The following is a 22,500-nucleotide window of genomic DNA, read 5'->3' on the forward strand; positions in this document are numbered from 1 at the left end:
TGAAAATTGGTGGTTTTCCTTTGACATACAGTGACTGAGTGATCTTGAACAAATTAAGAACTTTAAAAAGTCCAGAATCAAAAAGAGGCAGATTTTGTGAGGACAGTCATTTAGTGTCCATTAGGATCAGAGACCACATCCCAGTCCCTGAGTCTACGAAGTACCGCCTGGTTGTTACAGATCAGAACCCATCCTTTGCGCGACAGATGAGTCCATATCCAGCTCCGTCTGTCAAGTTGACCTTTAACTTTCTCCAACACTCCGTCCCTGTTTTTCTTTTCGGTTTGTCTGTCCCCCAGAAAGACTCCGAAATATTTAAAACCCTCCCTAACCCAGGAGTTCTACGGCTAAAGCATGTAACATTCCACAGAGGGCACAGCCGTGATCACTCCCCAGCGCCCCGAGCCCTGACAGGAGCACTCAGACCTCCGTGAACCTTCAGCGTCACACTGCAGGACCCCAGTCTTGGCCGTGAAGCCAGAGCTGAAGACAAAGGCTGCCGGATCTTTCCACAGATACGAACGTTCAACCATGTCCACCCTGATGGTCAAGGCTTTGGAAAGCAACTTAGAGTCACAGCACAGCAATAAATCTGCTTTCTTAGGCAGCAGAGTCAGAACGTCCGTACAGATCTTTACTTTTGTAAGATTCATCGACTTGGTCATCTTACGTTTATCTCAAATTAAGGAGGTGATATTCTCTCTCTCTCTCTCTCTCTCTCTCTGTCTCTCTCTCTCTCTCTCTCTCTCTCTCTCTCTCTCTCTCTCTCTCTCTCTCTCTCTCTCTCCAGGCTTGTGTTTTATGATTCATGGCAATGTCATCACTTTCTGTGCTATAATTGGCAGCTAGCCGGTTACCGTGACGGCACATCGCCTTCATTCTGCCACCGCTACTGTTCCATTACTGCGCGTCCCCCCCCCCCCCCTTCCTCACCCTTCCAGTCTGCAGCACTCCAGATATCCAGAGGCCTTCGGAACGTCACCAATACTAGCCGACCTAATCCCTTGCCACCAGGCTGGCTGGTTAATGCAGGAGACAGCGGCTGGTGACTTTCAGACTGTTAGTTAAACAAAAAGCAAATGTCCCCTGAGTTACGAGGGATATTTCAGGGCTGGAGCATAAACCGTGGAATATTCTGCACTGCTGGCTAAAATCGGAGCAAAGTTTAATCAGCCTGCCATTTGGATCACCTAATCCCATGATTAGCTACACAGCTCCGATGTCCCTTCAGGCAAGAACGTGCCGTGCACAGAACCCTGGGTTATGGGTCTCAGAGGCTCCACGTTTTTATGAATGGTGACATCATCACAAAGTCGGCATTCCAATGGGCCAGTCAAATTGCTCTTTTCTCTTTACACACACACACACACACACACACACACACACACACACACACACACACACACACACACACACACACCACACACACACACACACACACACACACACACATATGCTCCTTCATATTTCGCTGCGTGTTGGGGGTTCTGAGGGGGTGGTCGTGTCGTCAGCAATTCTGGATCCACTGTGGACTTGTTGACATACTGCATGGTGAAGGTTTCCATGTAAACTGTGAACATGACGTAGTACACCATAGCCACAAACATACAGGAGGTGAATAAAACACAGATTAAAGGGGTTTGTCTGGACTGGTGAAAAGCAAGTGAAAGTTCCCCAAGACAGTGTTACACTGCAAACTCAGATACTGTGTGTTTCAGTGCCGTTAGGACATGGTCGGAGATCTCTATCAGAAGACAAGATCTCTGTGTTGGTCTGGTAACTCTGTTGGTCTACACGGAGAGACGTCTGCGCTTGACTCACGGTGTTTGTCTCTCTGAACACAAAAGCCAGCTCAGCTGGCGGGTTTGTACTGTGTCGTGTTGAAACATGCGATTGGTTTAATCTACACAGCCTCTTGGGATCTCCATGACTAATCTGTCGGGAGAAATGTTCCCAGAGAAGGCTGAGGAGTGTTAGCACGAAGCACAGGACAGGAACAGTGTGCTCTAGCGCCAATGAGATTACAACTGATTGGTCCTTGACTTTAGAGGAATAGATTCCCTCCCCTCCCCTCCCCTCCTCTCCTCTCCTCTCCTCCCCTTCTCTCCTCTCTTCTCCTCGCTCCCCTCCTCTCCTCTCCTCTCCTCCCCTCCCCTGCTCTCCTCTCTTCTCCTCCCCTCCCTCTCCTTTCCTCTCCCTTTGAAGTCAGAGCTTTGGAATTCTCTGTGAATGGCACAGTGTTCTAAATGGTATGAATGTTTGAAAAGACGCTCAGACCCCAGTGTTCTAGAAGTCTCATGAGATGCTTGGAACCCAGTGTTCTAGAAGACTCATGAGACGCTCGGAACCCAGTGTTCTAGAAGACTCACGAGACACTCGGACGCCAGTGTTCTAGAAGACTCACGAGACACTCGGACCCCAGTGTTCTAGAAGACTCACGAGATGCCCATCCCCAGTGTTCTAAAAGACTCACGAGACACTCGGACCCCAGTGTTCTAGAAGTCTCACGAGATGCTTGGAACGCAGTGTTCTAGAAGACTCATGAGACGCTCGGAACCCAGTGTTCTAGAAGACTCACGAGACACTCGGACGCCAGTGTTCTAGAAGACTCACGAGACACTCGGACCCCAGTGTTCTAGAAGACTCACGAGATGCCCATCCCCAGTGTTCTAGAAGACTCACGAGACACTCGGACCCCAGTGTTCTAGAAGACTCACGAGATGCCCATCCCCAGTGTTCTAAAAGACTCACGAGATGCTCGGACCACGGTGTTCTAGAAGACTCACATGAAAGCACTCAGTGTAAATGAGCTTGATTTCAGTGAACACCTCAAAGAACGTATGCTCCCATGCGTGCAATCGGAGCTTTCCACCAGGGACCGAGAGACAGGGAGGTGTAGGTGTGTGTGTGTGTGTGTGCGTGTGCAACTGATCGCAGTATGTTTTGGTCTCTAACACTCTGGTTGAGTCAGACACACTTCTCTCTGGTCTGTAATCACGAGTCTTGCGGTCAGAGACAGTGTGCATGTCTGCTAAATGCTAATGCTAAGCTGACACGGCTCCTCTTCCAGGTCCTGATTGGCTCTTTAATGATGAACAGGTGTGTCCAGTCCTGCCTGATCACTGAGTGTTATTGCACGCTGAACAGCTACTCTGCAGGAGGTGGGGGTGGCCTGTCTGCTTCTGTCAGCAGCCCCAAAGCCTCGTGGGTCGGACGGAGAACCACAAACCACCAGACGTGCAGCACCCAATTAGAAGGGCGTGAGACAGCATAGCTTCATTCTGATGTGTGGTCAGCTCTGATTGGTCAGCGGGGAGCCCACAGGATGAAGCATTGGAAGACGGAGGGTTCTAGAAGGCCTGGTAGGTTTGTGGATTGAGCAGGACTATAACTGCCTCGAGACGTCACAGTGCAGTGTGGGAACGAGAGGCCAAAGATTAATCCCGCCCTTAAAACCCCCCTTAATCCCGCCCTTAATTCTGTCCAGATGGAGCTATGGACTCTTCATTACGGCAGGCTATCTATCTGTCACTGAGCAGACTTTGTGCTGAGAAACAACTAGCATTGGGACAGACACACACACACACACACACACACACACACAGAGAGAGAGAGAGAGAGAGAGAGAGAGAGAGAGAGAGAGAGAGAGAGAGAGAGTAAGAGATCGTTATCACCCTTATGTCTGAGTTCTAAGTTATTCTGTTGGAACGCAGGTGCATCTGGTGCAGGAACATCAGAGTAGCATGAACACACGATGACGAAACAAGATTTTACACGTTAAACCAGAGCCCGATAGCGGAAAACAGGCTTAGAGAATGGAACCAGTAATGAGTCTGGCAGAGAGAGACTTCCTGTCATTCAGTACGGGAGAAAGAGAGAGAGGGAGAGGGAGGGAGAGAGTGAAAGGAAGAGGGTGAGAGAGAGTGAGAGGGAGAGTGAGAGAGAGAGAGAGTGAGAGAGAGAGTGAGGGAGAGAGAGGGAGAGAGAGAGAGCGAGAGACAGAGGGAGAGTGAGAGAGAGAGAGAGAGAGAAAGGAAGAGGGTGAGAGAGAGTGAGAGAGAGAGTGAGGGAGAGAGGGAGAGAGAGAGCGAGAGACAGAGGGAGAGTGAGAGAGAGAGAGAGAGAGAGTGAGAGTGAGACAGAGGGAGAGAGAGAGAGAGACAGAGAGAGAGAGGGAGAGTGAGACTGAGAGAGAGAGTGAGAGTGAAAGTGAGGGAGAGAGAGAGAGACAGAGGGAGAGGGAGAGAGAGAGAGTGAGAGTGAGAGAGAGAGAGAAAGGAAGAGGGTGAGAGAGAGTGAGAGTGAGAGAGAGGGAGACAGAGAGAGAGAGTGAGAGAGGAAGAGTGCTCACACAGTCCAAATTTTCACCAGCAGAGCCAACAAAACACAAGATCATGCTTCCTCGCCTTCTGCTTTAGTCTATTCATTCAAAACGGCGTCACATGGCTTTGCGATGCCGTCGTACAATTGGCGTGCTGTTGTTTAAACAGTACACGGTTTGTTTTTCCATTTTCCGTCAGTTTTCTCGTTAGAGAAACAACTGCTGTCGCTCGCGCGGTGCCAGCTGACTACGGGCTGCATCAAACAGGGCCGTTATTGTATCTGCCATCTCATAGATAGCAGGCTGTTTGAGAAGTTGGGCAAAATAACGCAAAAAATCCCAGAAAACAACAACAAAAAACATCACCCCGGCTTGTTGAATTCCTCCACCGTAGCAGAGGTTGCCACGGGAACCACAAGCAAGCAAATAAACTATAAAAACAAATGAGTAATAAATATTCCGAACTCCAGGCAACCGCCAGTCGCTTTTTCCTAGATGAGGCTCGCAGAACGGTAACGAACTGCTCGACTTGTTGCGGGCATTCAGCCTGACCGGATTTTTCGCTACACCCGAGTCCGGGCGGAGCGGCGGGAGGCCGGGTTGGTCTTTACGTGTGTCTGACGTTAGAAACAGCAGCTCTGCAGGCAGCAGGTCAGCTATAAGGACAGAGTCAACCGGGGGAACTAAAACAGAGGTACAGGACGCGAGTGTGTGTGTGTGTGTGTGTGTGTGTGTGTGTGTGTGAGCAAAAGGGAGCAAGCGAGAGAGAGAAATGCAGAACACACGGCATCTAGATGGTTTTTCCTTTCTTTGTCGAATTTTGCTCTTCTTTTTCCCTCCCACCTCACACATACACAACCAAGCAACTGAGCAACAGCTTTATGTTGTGATCGCACACGCGAGCGCACGTCCTCGGAGTCATAATTACGCTTCAGTGCTCCGTCTCCCCTTTCGTTAGGTAATCATGACAGCACAGATAAGGTCAGAGTAGGGTCAGAGTTCACCCGGAAGAGTTTGCGTCTCGAGGATGGCTGCTGCATTCTGGTGCCCCCCCCAGAGCTGCCTGTCAGGACGACACTTAGGCTGTGACCCCAGGATTAAAGGGCAGAGGTCCTGGTGACACCTCTTTGTGTCAGAAGGATGCCTACATGGACTACGCGCCCCGAGGGGGAATTAGCCAGAACACTGACAATCAGGGTGTGTGTGTGTGTGTGTGTGTGTGTGTGTGTGTGTGTGTGTGTGTGTGTGTGTGTGTGTGTGGAGCACTTCCTCATCTTTGTCCTGAGGTAACGTTTTACTGCAGAGTTTATGTGTTTTGTCCACACTAAGATGGCTGACCGTGTTCAGAAGTCAGTTATCAGGCACTTCAGAGCGGAGGAACCCCACGTGCTGAGCCTGGACGTCGAATATACAGAGCTGGACAGAGATCCACACACACAGCCATGTTCTGTCTCACACACACAGGCCATGTACAACACACAAATCGCCCTGTTGTTAGAAACACTTCACACTGCCCTGTCAGAAACCGCCAGTCTAAAGCTCCGCCCCCTTCGCCCCCTGAGTGACTTGTGTATAACCTTATCAGTTATATCGCCGTAGTGATTGGCGCTAGCCCGCATCTACGGGCTCCCCGAGTCACTGGGAAACGCTCGTTGCGAAAGCGATGGAGGCGCCAAGGTGCTCGGAGCGCTCGTCACATTCCTGGAATGCGTAGAATGCCTCTCGCGCCAGTCCTGCCTCCTCGCGGAGCTCCCGGGCCCAGGGCTGGGAACGGTGTCCGCTTTCATGTCGGCACAATCGTATCTTGCGTGGAATTCCAGGAGGGGTTCCCCTGGCGGTCGTTAAAGCCGCCGTGAGCACTGCCGGGTCGTCTCTGCTCCCGATCTGGGTCAGAGTCGGGTCAGACCACGGGTGTTCCAGCGCTGGAACAGGAAACCGCGGATTCATGCGGTAACTTTTCGCAGCCACAATGTTCAGTCACGTACCCACATACTTGAGTGTGTGTGTTTGTGTGTGTGCACTCTAGCCCACAGCAGAACAGCTGTGTTACCTCTGGCCATCAGACCTGGCCCTGCCCTTTGACCTGGGCCTATCCATGTAGGGGACACCTGTACAGGTGCCAGACTCCAGATGAGGAAACTGCACGTTTTGCTGAGTTTTTAAAACATTTTGAGTTAAATCTTAGACCCCGAGACAGGAAGACAGACCATGAAAGCTTCAGTACTAGTTCAGCAGATTAGTTCAATCTGAATTTAACACAACAAATTATACTCGCTACTGGCAAATATCATCACATACCCCCGAAAATACACTGGCAACACTCATTTAACTTTCTCTCTCTCTCTCTCTCCCTCTTTTACTCTCTTTCTCCCTGTAAAGGAGAAGTCCTATAGCCTTCATAACGCCTGAGCTCACAAGAGCGCTATGTTTAGGAGCTCGAGGTGGGTGATGGCATTTCCTGTTTGTTGTGGCAGACTCACGAGGGGAGGGAGAGAGCATGTCTGACATTGGCAGGACGGGACGGTGGCGTCTCGGAGCGCCAGGAGCAGGTGTTGGATGTTAGTCTGTATTTCTCTTAGGGCCAGGCAAGGTGAGTGTGTGAGAGCATGTGTGTGTGTGTGTGTGTGTGTGTGTGTGTGTGTGTGTGTGTATGAGAGAGAACACTTGTGCTCACTGAAGTGGGTCTGTGTGTGTGTGGTGTTTACTCTTGTGCAGAAACTTTGTCAGTAGAGTTACACAACATTGTTCACGCACACACACACACACACACACACACACACACACACACACACACACACACACACACTTTCATCTCATTTCATCCTTCGACTTTTCTATCTCTTGTCATAGGTGGTTTAACTTACAACTGAAACCGTCTGGCAAGGACAACACCACCTCTAAAAGTCAAAGGTTAACAATTAAACACATCAAGTCCAAAAAACCCAAAACAAAACAAAAGAACACTTGCATTCTTCTCTTCATATAAACCAAGTAGTAAAAGTCCTCTAATAAAAGTCTTCTAATAAAAGTCTTCTAATGCAGTTCATCCTCTGTCTCTACTAGCCATTACACAGGATATTGAACAATGAAGAACTGTGGTTGTGGTGTGAAAGAGAGATAGATAGATAGATAGAGAGAGAGAGAGAGAGAGAGAGAGAGAGAGAGAGAGAGAGAGTGTGTTATTCAAATTCTTAGCAGGAAACATCAAACACAACACAATGACTGCCTTCCCTTCCACTGAGAACAATACCATCAGATCCTTTAAGGCAGTGTTATTGTTAAACCACTGGATTCTTTGATTACATGACTAAGAAAACCTTGCATGACCACGCATAGTGAAATTAATCAGTTTTGCCTTCGTCCACGTTACACTGAATGAAACTTCTGACATCATTCTGATGTCACTTGTGCATCAATATGACATCACTCTGAAAGAGTCTCTCAGCAGTACGAGAGTGTATGTGCAGTGCGAAAGTGTGTGTCTGCAGTATGAGAGTGTGTGCTTGCAGTATGAGAGTGTGTCTGCAGTATGAGAGTGTATGCTTGCAGTATGAGAGTGTGTCTGCAGTATGAGTGTGTGTCTGCAGTATGAGAGTGTGTGTTTGCAGTATGAGAGTGTGTGTCTGCACTATGAGAGTGTGTGTTTGCAGTATGAGAGTGTGTTTGCAGGATGAGAGTGTGTGTGCAGTATGAGAGTGTGTGTGCAGTATGAGAGTGTGTGTTTGCAGTATGAGAGTGTGTGTTTGCAGTATGAGAGTGTGTCTGCAGTATGAGAGTGTGTTTGCAGGATGAGAGTGTGTTTGCAGGATAAAAGTGTGTGTGCAGTATGAGAGTGTGTGTTTGCAGTATGAGAGTGTGTGTGCAGTATGAGAGTGTGTGTTTGCAGTATGAGAGTGTGTGTTTGCAGTATGAGAGTGTGTTTGCAGTATGAGAGTGTGTGTTTGCAGTATGAGAGTGTGTGTTTGCAGTATGAGAGAGTGTGTTTGCAGTATGAGAGTGTGTTTGCAGTATGAGAGTGTGTTTTTGCAGTATGAGAGTGTGTTTGCAGTATGAGAGTGTGTCTGCAGTATGAGAGTGTGTGTTTGCAGTATGAGAGTGTGTCTGCAGTATGAGAGTGTGTGTTTGCAGTATGAGAGTGTGTGTTTGCAGTATGAGAGTGTGTGCTTGCAGTATGAGAGTGTGTTTGCAGTATGAGAGTGTGTGCAGTATGAGAGTGTGTTTGCAGGATGAGAGTGTGTTTGCAGGATGAGAGTGTGTGTGCAGTATGAGAGTGTGTGTTTGCAGTATGAGAGTGTGTTTGCAGGATGAGAGTGTGTGTGTGCAGTATGAGAGTGTGTTTGCAGTATGAGAGTGTGTTTGCAGTATGAGAGTGTGTGTTTGCAGTATGAGAGTGTGTTTGCAGGATGAGAGTGTGTTTGCAGGATGAGAGTGTGTGTGCAGTATGAGAGTGTGTGTGTGCAGTATGAGAGTGTGTGTGCAGTATGAGAGTGTGTGTGTGCAGTATGAGAGTGTGTGTTTGCAGTATGAGAGTGTGTCTGCAGTATGAGAGTGTGTATGCAGTATGAGAGTGTGTTTGCAGGATGAGAGTGTGTTTGCAGGATGAGAGTGTGTGTGCAGTATGAGAGTGTGTGTTTGCAGGATGAGAGTGTGTTTGCAGGATGAGAGTGTGTTTGCAGGATGAGAGTGTGTGTGCAGTATGAGAGTGTGTATGCAGTATGAGAGTGTGTTTGCAGGATGAGAGTGTGTTTGCAGGATGAGAGTGTGTGTGCAGTATGAGAGTGTGTGTTTGCAGGATGAGAGTGTGTTTGCAGGATGAGAGTGTGTGTGCAGTATGAGAGTGTGTCTGCAGTATGAGAGTGTGTGTTTGCAGTATGAGAGTGTGTGGAAGAGAGAGAGAGGGAGAGAGAGAGAGAGAGAGAGAGAGAGAAAGGAAGAGAGGGAGTGAGGGAGAGAGAGGGAGAAAGAGAGAGAGAGGGAGAGAGAAAGAGAGGGAGAGTGAGAAGGAGAGAGAGTGAGAAGGAGAGAGAGGGAGAGAGAAAGAGAGGGAGAGTGAGAAGGAGAGAGAGAGTGAGAAGGAGAGAGAGGGAGATTGGCAGACAAGAAGTTAATGAAAGACAGAAAAGTAAACAAGCTTCGGTGAGTCTAGTGAAGAGTCACTGGGTTTAGGAAAACAGTCCCCTCTCTCCTAAAACACACATAGCCTTCAGAGTGTACAAGGGCATGCCAGGGAGAGAGGGATAGAGGGAGGGATAGAGGGAGGGAGAGAGAGAGGGAGCGAGGGAACTCTCCATAAAACTCTCCTACGCACCTCGCTACTGTTGACTCACACATAAAGCACGCCGACACGCTTTCACGGTGTTTGCACAAATTAGCCACATGCTAAACCTTACAGCACGGTCAGGGGTGTGTGTGTGTGTGTGTGTGTGTGTGTGTGTGTGTGTGGAGGGGTGCTCAGAGAGTGGAACAGTATAATGGTGACCCATTTGAGATGTAAACTGTATCTAATGTAGGGTGCAGTGCATTTCAAATCCTCAGCATAACTATTAGATTATGGTAACACAGAAAGCATGAAGGATGAAGACAGAAACAGCTTCAGAGGAGTGTAGAATGTGTTTACAGAGTCCAGAAACACACGTACACACACACACACACACACACACACACACACACACACACACACACACACACACACACACACACTAACATCACTGACTCTGTTGCATTCTGAAAGTGTGTTCTGAGAGTGTTTTGAGAGTGTACTGTGTGTTCTGAGAGTGTGCTGTGAGTGTGTTCTGAGAGTTTATGCTAAGAGTGTGTTCTGAGAATGTGTTCTGAGAGTGTGTTCCGAGAGTGTGCTGAGAGTGTGTTCTGAGAGTGTGTTCCGAGAGTGTGCTGAGAGTGTGTTCTGAGAGTGTGTTCCGAGAGTGTGCTGAGAGTGTGTTCTGAGAGTGTGTGCTAAGAGTGTGTTCCGAGAGTGTGCTGAGAGTGTGTTCTGAGAGTGTGTGCTAAGAGTGTGTTCTGAGAGTGTGCTGTGAGAGTGTGTTCTGAGATTTCCCCCATTCGCTGGGTAAAGACTCTGAATGCTGCTTTCAAGGTACGTAACTCCATTAGCGGATCAGCGCTGACGCTGCTAACTGCTCAGAGGCATTTCTCCCATGCGCCTGGGACGAGCTGTGGTGGGCGCCTGACCTTTCACCAAAGAAGGCAGTCAAAGGATAAAGCTATGTGCTAACACGCTAGCCCCTTCTGAACCAAAACGAAACAGAGATTAGAAGTCTGGAAGGGCTTGTGTGAAGAGCGGAGCCCTGGAAGCAGAGGGAAGGGAGAGATTTTAGCCACCGTGACCTCAGAAACAAGGCATGTTTAGAACAAAAACCAGGTCAAATCCATGAGCAAACGGCTGCCGTTTAGCCAAGCTCTGCGCCCACTGCGAGCCGCACCTCGGTTATTTGCGGAGAACATCTGTCGTTACTGACACACAGAGAGAGGTTTTCTCATTCGCGGAATCTCTCAGCATGTTTGAAGCCGTTTTCGCTTTCTTTTTTAGTCAGTCACACTTCCTGTTTCCTGACGCCCCTTGACCTTTGACCGTCGACATATCTCAGTTCAAAGAGGACCGATGAGGCATCAGAGCACACTTTCTGCAGACCATCAAAGCAGAACTTCTGTGCGAGTATGATGTACGTTTACCACAGCACCACAAAACAACAACAAACAAACAACACCCCTCCCCCACCTTCTCCAAACCTCTCACTGGCTGTATGTCTCCCTCTCTCTCTGTCTCTCTCTCTGTCTCCCTCCCCCACTGCTATTTCCTGGCCAGGGTTTGTTTATATTGAGCTTTGGGTGTTGTACTGAACATCAAGCCCAGTTTAAGAGTACATAGACAAACCTGAAGGACAAATGCTGTCCATTCAGACACTGCATGCATGCAGGCATGCATGCACACACACACACACACACACACACACACACACACACACACACACACAGTCCATCCGCTGATGGCAACGTTCAGCATCTTTCAGCATCATCTACCTCTAACCTCGCCCTCTCCTCATCCTATACCTCTAACCCCGCCCTCTCCTCATCCTATACCTCTAACCCCGCCCTCTCCCCATCCTCTAGCTCTAACCCCGCCCTCTCCTCCTCCTCTACCTCTAACCCTGCCCTCTCCTCCACCCTCTACCTCTAACCCCACCCTCTCCTCCTCCTCTACCACTAACCCCACCTTCTCCTCCACCCTCTACCACTAACCCCGCCCTCGCCTCCATCCTCTAAAGATAACCCCGCCCTCTCCTCCACCCTCTACCTCTAACCCCACCCTCTCCTCCTCCTCTACCTCTAACCCCACCCTCTCCCCATCCTCTACCTCTAACCCCGCCCTCTCCCCATCATCTACCTCTAACCCCGCCTTCTCCCCATCTTCTACCTCTAACCCCGCCCTCTTCTTTATGCACAGGCGCCAGTCACAGGAAACGCGTGCACCAGTCACGTCAGCGTTTAACCAAACTGGCAGCTTTCGTCTTCCAGTGCGACTCCTCTCAGCACACACACAGATATTTTGTTTATATTTTAGTATGGTCACACACCCGAACACGAACACAAGCCTGTCGGAGAACTAGTCAGCAGAGCGGGAGGAGACACACACACAGGAGCGCAGGTGCCTCTGAATGGCTGTGCTTCCATCAGGTCTGGTCACCATGGTGCAGCTGTGCCACATCTGTGCCACACACACACACACGCACACACACCCACACACACACACACACACACATACACACACACACACACACACGCACACTTTGTGTGTACTCTAGCAATTACCTGTCAGGCCACACACTCCACCTCCTCACGTGCACACATGCACGCACACTCCCCCCTCCCCACTCACACACACACACACTCACACACTCACACACTCACACACACACACACTCACACACACACACAAACACAGAGCAGAGATGACACAGCACTTTCTTTCTTCCCTCTGGTCTTAGCCAGCAAACAGCATGCTCCACTTAATCACACACACACACACACACACACTCACACACTCACACACACACACACTCACACACACACCCATAAGATATTCCAAGACATGGGTAGAACAACAACCAGGATGATCTGTAAATGCACAAATTGCACACGCGCGCACACACACACACACACGCAGAGACACACTCACCGGTGAGTGCGTGTGTGCTCAGCAGGCCTGCAGTGGTGGGTCTGAGGAGGTGTCCGAGGGCTCGCTGCACGAGCAACCAGCGTGCCGGGCCGCTCATGGTGGGCTCCGCAGCGGCTCAGTTGCAAGGATGGATGGACGGACGGCTCGCTCCGCTTCTCACGGCTAGGCCCTGCCCCATTCCCAGACAGCCCCACCCCTCCCAGGGCGCGGTCCTCCCGATGATGCAGTGAGCACTGGAGAGTTTCCACCTCACTGTATGTGTGTGTGTGTGTGTGTGCGCGTATGTGTGTGTGTGTGTGTGTGTGTGTGTGTGTGTGTGCGAGAGAGAGAGAGAGAGAGAGCGAGAGAGAGAGAGAGAGAGAGAGAGAGAAAATGAGAGGGAGAAAACAAGAGAAAGAATGCTCTCTCTCTATCTTTCTTTTCTCTCTCCCCCTCTCCCTCTCTCTCTCTCCCTCTTTCTCTGCTAGTCTGCTCTAAAGTAAAATGTCATTTCAGCAGCAGTGATTTTAGAGGCTGACATCATCTCTTCTCCCTGCACATAGTTACACACACTGTGCTGATCACACACACACACAATCTGCTACTCCCTCTTTTCCAAAGAAAACCAATTTTTTGGGCTAGGAACTGAACAGACATCTTAAATGGACCATTATTAACATGCCAGAGAGCAAATGTGCCATACCAGATTATACCACATCACACCAGGCCATAACAGGTCGTAACAGGGCATACCAGGTCATAACCCCCTACCACCAGCCCGGACCGTTTCTCTTGAGTTCAGACTCAAGCAGGATGCACCCGTGGGAGATGATGTTGTGCACCCTAACACTCCCACAGCAGTGTGTTCCCACTGAGGGACGCGTGTGAGGACATGGCAGACCTCCTCTTCCTCTCTGTCTCTATTCTGCAGTTCCTTGTTCCCTCTTGTACTGTCTTCAGTTCAATGTCTTTTTCTTTCTCTCTCTCTCTCTCTCTCTCTCTCTCTCTGTCTCATCACTCTCTCTCTAAATTCAGTTCAGTTCAAGGAGTTTTATTGTGATGATAAATAATGATGTATTTGCATTTCCAAAGCTCGAATTACAGTCTGGGAGCATTAACGAAAAATAAAACATGTCAGACATTGTAGTTTGTGCAATAGAAATGTGTTAAAGTGACAATGGGAGAGGAAAAACAAACAAACAACTATCACAAATAAACAAAGACCAAAACAAACAAACAGCCATCATAAATAAACAAAGACCAAAACAAACAACCATCACAAATAAACAAAGACCAAAACAAACAACCATCATAAATAAACAAAGACCAAAACAACCATCACAAATAAACAAAGACCAAAACAAACAACCATCACAAATAAACAAAGACCAAAATAAACAAACAACCATCATAAATAAACAAAGACCAAAACAAACAAACAACCATCACACATAAACAAAGATCAAAACAAACAAACAACCATCATAAATAAACCATCATAAAAAGGTTGAAATAACTGTTTTCCCATTACAAGTGTGAGCTTTCCTGAGAGAGCCATCAAATCTCACACTTTTACTCTTTCACTCTTTGGAAATTATTTTGGATAAGAAAGTGCAGCTCTGTCTCCTCTCTGTCACAGCTCTGTCTCAGCTCTGTCTCCGCTCTGTCTACACTCTGTCACAGCTCTGTCTCAGCTCTGTCTCCGCTCTGTCTACACTCTGTCACAGCTCTGTCTCCTCTTTGTCTCTGCTCTGTCTACGCTCTGTCTCAGCTCTGTCTATGCTCGGTCTCTACTCTGTCTCAGCTCTGCCTACGCTCTGTCTCCACTCTGTCTCAGCTCTGTCTAAGTTCTGTCTCAGTTTTGTTTTCTTCATGCAGTCAGTAAACACTGTGCTCTTTTGCCAGCCAGGGTTTCTGGAGTCTGCGGGTGTCTGTAGTCAGACGGGCTTCACTCAGTCCAGACTTCATCCAGGAGACTTCATCAGTTTTCTTCTGTTACTGTGGTGAGTCCAACACAGTGCACTGCTTGCTCTCTCTCTTTCTCTCTCTCTCCCTCTTTCTCTTTCTCTCTCTCTCTCCCTTTTTCTCTTTCTCTCTCTTCCTCTCTCCCTCTCTCCCTCGCTCCCTCCACAAAGGAGTGGAGGAAGTGAACTTTACTAATGTTCTGAGTAGGGTGTAGAAGAGATGGGCACTTAGAGACTTCTAGCTTGTGTGTGTGTGTGTGTGTGTGTGTGTGTGTTTAGAATGGCATGTCTGCATTGTCTAGGAGCATAAATTCAAGATTAGTGCTGCAAACATTCCCAGATACACACCACTGAACCATGAAAACAGGGCTAATTAACCAGCCAGAACACACACACACACACACACACACACACACACACACACACACCATGTAGTCAGGCTAATTGGCCACCTATGGAACATGCTACAATAGTTTATCAGAGCTTAGGCACACACACACACACACACACACACACAGACACACAACATGCATATACACACACCACACACACAGACACACACACACACACACATGGGTGATAAGCTCTGTTTACTCCACTTTTCGTCTTGTAATGGTCCAGAACTCACCAAACACATGTACATGCACACACGCGCGCGCACACACACACACACACAAATACACAAATACACACATGCACACACAAACACACACACACACACACACACACACACACACACACACACACACACATGCATGCACACACATAGTCAACCACTCACCAAATATTCCAAAAAGTGTAACACAGTAAATGATTCTGTGTGTTTGTCAGGGACAGCAGGTCTTTTCTCACACTACACACTCTCTACATACTGTGTGTACTTTACTTAAACCAGGACATGTACAAAGATACTGAGTGCTTCAGAAAAAAGACATGAATCCCCTCAAAACCCTTTAGGTACACACACACACACGCGCACCATTAAACTTTAATGAGAGCGCACACTTTAACACAGACATCCCCTGAATAATAAGTGTGGACTGGAAAAAATAGGAATATTCCCCACACAAGTGACCTACTTTAAACCCCAACAGTTTCTATTTCACTCAAACTCACACACACACACACACACACACACACACACTGCTGGAACTGTCAATAAAACATCCTTTTAATCCAGTAACCGGTAAATGAGGAGATTTGCAGTTGTGTTTAAGGAAACAAACATGACACGCTGAGCTGTGTGCCCTTATCAGACAGACACATCCGCCATCTCTCTCTGTCTCTCTCTGTCTCTCTCCGTCTCTCTCTGTCTCTCTCTGTCTCTCTCTCCATCTGTCTCACCCCTATTTTTTCTCTCTTTATCTCTGTTTGTCTCTGTTTGTCTTTCCTGCCGCACTGATAAGAATGGCCTACAGACACATAGAGAAAGAGAAAGAGGGGGAAAGAGAGAGAGAGAGAGAATATTTAAGAAAAACCCCTTTACTGACAGTCAAGTGTCTACAAGTGACCCAGAGCCCAAACGTGTGCTCCATATCTCACAGGTATATAACACAGCAGTGACACTCAAACACTCAGAAAACTCTACCCCAGTGTGGAAGAGTCTCTACCCCACTGTAACCCTGTTCCCCTCTCAGCCAAGTGGTCCACAGACCCCTAAACTCACCCCCACGCCCCCAGACCCCAAGAACCATAAACTCACCCCCACACCCCCAGACCCCAAGAACCATAAACTCACCCCCATGCCCCCAGACCCCAAGAACCATAAACACACCCCCACGTCTCCAGACTCCTGCCCCCAGCATTGGACTCTCCCTCTCTTTCCAAATGGCTCCCTTTGCTATATATCAATTTAAAAGGAAATTCTCTCTCAGCAATACTGAGATGCACACACTTCCAAAAATGATCTCAAATCAAATCTGTTATTATTTTAAGCTTTTTAACAGGAAGTGGAAGGAGGTGGTGGTGTGTGTATATATCTATCTCCAGTCTGGATATCTCTAAATCAGGACACCTTAACGGGAAGGGGGATTATTTTTCATAATCTTGGGGAACAAGGGAAAATTCCTGTGTTTGTCATTTCCTCACTGACGGACCAAAACAAGCAGTTTTCATAGTTGTCTGCAGTATTCCAAAGGCTCCTTAAATCCCGGCACCTGTGACATAGCGCTCGCAGGAGGTAGCGGGGGCGTGCGGCACTGGGCCCGGCCCAAACTACCGCTCCTGACGGGAAAGCTGAAAACCAAAAAAACCCTGGACTGCTCGTCCAGGAAGTACAGCGACATTCCTTTCCGTTTGTTTCACACCAACACGCAGACACAACTTTAAGGAGAAATCAACACACATATATATATATATATATATATATATATATATATATATATATATATATATATATATATATATATATATATATATATATATATATATATATGTGTGTGTATACACACACACACATATTCAAATATGGTTATTAAAATTTACATATGCAAATGTGGAGACGTGGTACACTCAGCCTGCCCAAAGGAATAAAGCAGAACTGTAGTCCAGCACCATTCAGTCCAGTCCCAAATTAGACCAGGTTCTGCTCCTGCTCCCTGCAGCCTTTCCTGACTTGGTTTAGGGATGTGCGCAGGACCGGAGCAGACCGGAGAAGAAGGGATGGCCCGTGGACTGGATTATGAAGCTGTGGTCCAGTCTAGCCACTTCACCCAGCAGAGCCGGCCACTCCGAGGGCAGTCGGACCACCGGGGTCACGACACGCCGACCCATGTCACTCCTAATCGCACTGCATTAGCAGTGTTCATTAGTGTTGATCTCTTAAGATCAGTGAGGAGAATTCCTGTCAGAATGATGTCCACATTTCATTTCTCGGGAACTTTTTCAATGAACCAGGTGTTCATCCAGACAAATCGTGGCGTGAAACCCAAACCTTCAGTCACGTCTTTGACCTGTAAGAAGCATGCTCGTGTCTCTGCGCATTGAGGATGCCAGTAGGAAATAAAAATATTTCTAGGAGAAGAGATCAGGGGAAGAGCCTGGACATGCCAGATCCAAGACGACGGTATTCCTTGGAAGCATGACCTTAATCAAAAGAACTTCAGGATGGCGAGGGTTTCTGGCATTAACTGGAATTACCCCCCCCGCATAGATGATGAAGCACTTCCTTTCTACCTCCTTCCCTGCGTAGACAGTGCGCGCCACATGACAGAGGGCGTACCGGGTTACGAGTGTCCCTTTTCCCAGAAACCCTCCAGGAAGCCGCCGCTCCGAGTGAAAAGTCATCTCGTATGTTTATGCCGAAGTTCTCTGGGCCCCCGCCCGTCTGGGCTGTTTTTAGGAAGGTGGTGTCGGCTGTTTTTAGGACAGTGTTCCTACGCCACACGGTGTTAAAAAGACCATGCTGTGGGCGGGACCAGACTGCATAGCTCGCGTGGAGATGGCTGCCATGACAGCTGGAGTTCAGGGGGCGGGACCAAAGCACTGCACAGGTTAGAGCTTTTTCAGTGACTATTAGTGACTTTATTAATGTATATTCATATATTTATTTAAATATTGTTAATTTATTATTAAACCAGTGTGATGTAGATTTTCCTCAGGGCTATGGTTTGGAAAACATGTGCTCCAATGCACGTGAGCGTGTACATTCATGTGTACGCGCACTTTCATGTGAGCGCAGACTTTCCCGCGAGTGCCTACATTCACGTGAGCGTGAGCGGGCAGATCGCGGCGGTGGCATTCTGTTGACAGCGCACTCACACGCCCACAGCAGGTCACGCCCCACATTATGCTAATCGCTGTGACCTTGCCCAATCAGACTTCCCCCAGCTGCTCCTGGGGCCGGCTGGGCGGTTCCCTCCATTTCCCTGTACACTCAGGGCTGTTCCAGAGCTCACTACAGTGGGCTCAGTTCTGAGGACAGGCCTACAGAGGTCAGCAAACCCACCTCTGTTCTCGACAGCTTCCTGCTGGGGGCGGCGTCACTCCAAAGGGGCTGAGATCAAAGACCTTGGGGCCTGAGAGAGAAAAGTGTGTGTGTGTGTATGTGTGTGGAGGGCTATTCACAGATGACTACAGGTACCGAGGTAACCACGGAGATAAGAAGCCAAAGCCCAGAGCTCCTGCGTTTGCATTATAACAGCCAGCCGTAAGACTTCAACGAGCCACCACTGTAATTTGCACTGACCCGAGATCAGCGCTTTGATGTTGGCCGGCGCTGTTTAGATTAGGAACCACTCGGGGTGAAAAAAGGCCAAAAGTGGTCTGAGATCAGTGAAGTAGTATAACACCTGGGCAAACATAAAAGAAGAGTGAGTGGGCGGGGCTAAGCAGCAGCGTGCTGAGGGTGGGCGGGGCTGTCCAGCAGCCCTCATTTCCTCCTTGGTTCACACACTTTGTGGGCAGGGCCACTCACACTGCTACCTCTTCTCATTGTGTTTTCTACCCCACTTCACCACCCTCAGTGCGCATGGGGGCACTTCCTGCCCTGGCGGAGCAGGGGCGTCGGGGGGAAAGAGTGACCTGACTATCACTCTGTGATGACGCTCACCTGTGTGAAGGGATCCTGGGATCAAGATGACCGAGGAACACCAGTGCATCTCATCACACACATGTTCTGGATCACACACCACTGTGTCTCTGATTGATGGATCCCACACTTCCCAGTCCTCCCACTCAGCGGTCAGGTGTTTGCACCAGTAAGTTCGAGCTCTGGGCAGGTCCGAGGACGGCTCTGTGTGGCCATGATCACACTGACGCCTGTGATTACAAGAAGCTGTAGGCACACGACATCTCATGCGGCTGTAGTCACGTGGATCAGATGACATCATGAATCTTGCACAAATACATGCGACGCTGCAGTACAATAATACAGGGTGAAGGACACACACACTCACACAGATGACTCACACACACACACAGACACACACACACACACACACACACACACACAGACAGACACACACACACACACACACACTCACACACACACACACAGACACACACACACACACACACAGACACACACACAGACACACACACACAGACACACACACACACAGACACACACACACAGACACACACTCACACAGACACACACAGACACACACACAGACACACACACACACACACACACACACACACACACACACACACACACAGACACACACACACACACACACAGACACACACACACACACAGACACACACACACACACAGACACACACACACAGACACACACACTCACACACACACTCACAGACACACACAGACACACACAGACACACACACACACACAGACACACACAGACACACACACAGACACACACACAGACACACACACACACACACACACACTCACACACACACACAGACACACACACACACACACAGACACAGACACAGACACACACACACACAGACACACACACACACAGACACACACACACACACAGACACACACACACACACACAGACACACACACACACAGACACACACAGACACACACACACACACACAGACACACACACACACACACACACACACACAGACACACACACAGACACACACACACACACACACACACACACACACACACAGACACTCACACACACACACAGACACTCACACAGACACACACACACACACTCACACACACACACAGACACACACACACACACACACACACACACACACACTCACACACACACACACACACACACAGACACACACACACACACACACACACAGACACACACACACAGACACACACTCACACAGACACACACAGACACACACACAGACACACACACACACACACACACACACACAGACACACACACACACACACACACAGACACACACACGCAAGCGCACACACACACACACAGACACACACACAGACACACACACACACACACACACACACACAGACAGACACACACACACACACACACACACAGACACTCACACACACACACAGACACTCACACAGACACACACACACACACTCACACACACACACACACACACACACAGAAGGGGAAGTGGCTGTCAGATTTCCGAGCTCGGTACCCTGCATAGCAGCGCAAACAACAAAAGAAAGAACAGGCCTTTCCCCGGTACTGTCAGAAAGCCTAGCTGTCAATCATCTTTTCGTCCCGCTGTAACCCCACCCACACCAGAATGAAGCGAGACTGGGTCCTGGCTTTGGGGGCGGGGCCACAGACTGCGTGTGCAATGTTAGGAAACAGATGAAAGTACAAGGGAAAGAAGAAGCCTCCATCTTCTACTGATAAAGAGAGGCTTTGATGAACAGAGAGAGCTTTGTGCTGTCTCACACACACACACACACACACACACACACACACACACACACACTCGGGATCTGTGGGCCACAGGGGGTCATTATGTAACCCAGCCCCTGATATGGCTCCAAGCATCTGGTGCTCAAGTGGCTACTCATCACCTGGAAACACTTCTGCCCCTCGGGGGTCTCGGCGGAGACCCCGTGCCTCGTCGCGGCAAACACACCAGCCACACATACACCATCACCCAGTATTACACACTCCCTTTTTCTCTCTAATCCACACACACACATCACTGAAACGGCAAACACACACCCTGGTCAGCGCACACCACGCCGACTCTGCACGGACGAGAACCGGAGTGTCCGTCTGCCTTCCCAAGCGCCGGGAAAACACAACCGCCGCCACCAGCAACGGCCCAAAGGTCGCAAAGGTCACGCGTGCGACTACCAGTCTAGCATGCAAAGGACTACATTACCCACGTACCCCACTGACAGCAACAGCAGGCGAGGTGATGAGAGGGCGTGTTCAGCACTTACCTGCTCTGTCTGTCCTGGAGAATGCAGCGCAGGTCTGAAAAACAAACAAGCAAACTATTAGCTGACAACAACTGCAACAACAACGCTGTATTCTGTGTGCAGAATTTTTTAAATAGAGAGAGACACACATGCAGAGAGACACAGAGAGAGAGAGAGAGACACACACGCAGAGAGACAGAGAGAGAGAGAGACACACACACGCAGAGAGACAGAGAGAGAGAGAGAGAAAGAGAGAGAGAGTGAGAAACAGAAAGAGAAGAGCGAGAGAAAGAGAGAGAGAGAGAGTGAGAGACACACACGCAGAGAGACACAGAGAGAGAGAGAGAGAGAGAGAGAGAGAGAGAGAGTGAGAGAGAGAGAGAAGAGCGAGAGAAAGAGAGAGGGGGGAGAGAGGGAGAGAGAGAGAGGGACAGTGAGAAACAGAGAAAGAGAAGAGCAAGAGAAAGAGAGAAAGAGAGAGAGAGAGAGAGAGAGAGTCTCTGGTTTATTCAGGATCTGAGGTCGACATGCCATTTTGTAACCTTAACAGGGCACACACACACACACACACACACACACACACACACACCCATACACACCTCTCACTGTGTTTTCTGTATGACCGTCCCAGCACGACGCATGTTGTTACGGGGTGGAATGCTCTATGTGGTTTTAACCGGGAAGAAGAGGATGGATGAAAAGGGATGAAGAACAGATCACCTGCACATCCTCACCATGGCAATGGTGAGTGTGACATATAGCCAGCACGTGCGCGTGCATAACCCAGAAACTACAACGGACACGCGAACAACCTCAGTTCCGGCGGCAGGAGATGCAGTTCCGTCCGGGACTGTCTCCGGCCGTCTGGTGAGATATGCCACTTTCCTGGCTGTGTTGACTTTTCCGAGGGGTGGCGCTAGAATTCCGGACCGCTTCACAGGGTGGAGAACTGAAGGAATGCAAGGGGTCTCCCTTCGTCAGACCTTCGACCCCAGAGCTCACGCTCTGGGCGGTGACCTTTCACCTTTATAAATCCACAGGGCCCTGGAATGGGTCCACGTCTGACCCTTGCACTGCACCCAGGCGTCTCAATCTCTGCTTGTGTGTGTGTGTGTGTGTGTGTGTGTGTGTGTGTGCGTGACAGATAAAACTGATTGGTTCACTGTTTTTCAAATGCTTGATCCCTCGCTCTCTCTCTCTCTCTCTCTCTCTCTCGC

At 49.0% G+C, this 22,500-nt stretch overlaps 1 protein-coding gene across 1 annotated transcript in view; it reads right to left on the bottom strand.

The window, feature by feature from the left end:
* The window catches only part of dlc1 (DLC1 Rho GTPase activating protein), a 70,925-nt gene that overhangs the window by 27,351 nt on the left and 21,074 nt on the right, over positions 1 to 22,500 (bottom strand). Inside the window, 1 exon segment of the mRNA XM_035529537.1 lies at positions 21,305 to 21,338. Within this exon segment, the coding sequence (XP_035385430.1) occupies positions 21,305 to 21,338 (34 nt within the window).

Source organism: Electrophorus electricus, chromosome 9 (genome assembly GCF_013358815.1).
Source record: "Electrophorus electricus isolate fEleEle1 chromosome 9, fEleEle1.pri, whole genome shotgun sequence".
Taxonomy (NCBI): Eukaryota; Metazoa; Chordata; class Actinopteri; order Gymnotiformes; family Gymnotidae; genus Electrophorus; species Electrophorus electricus.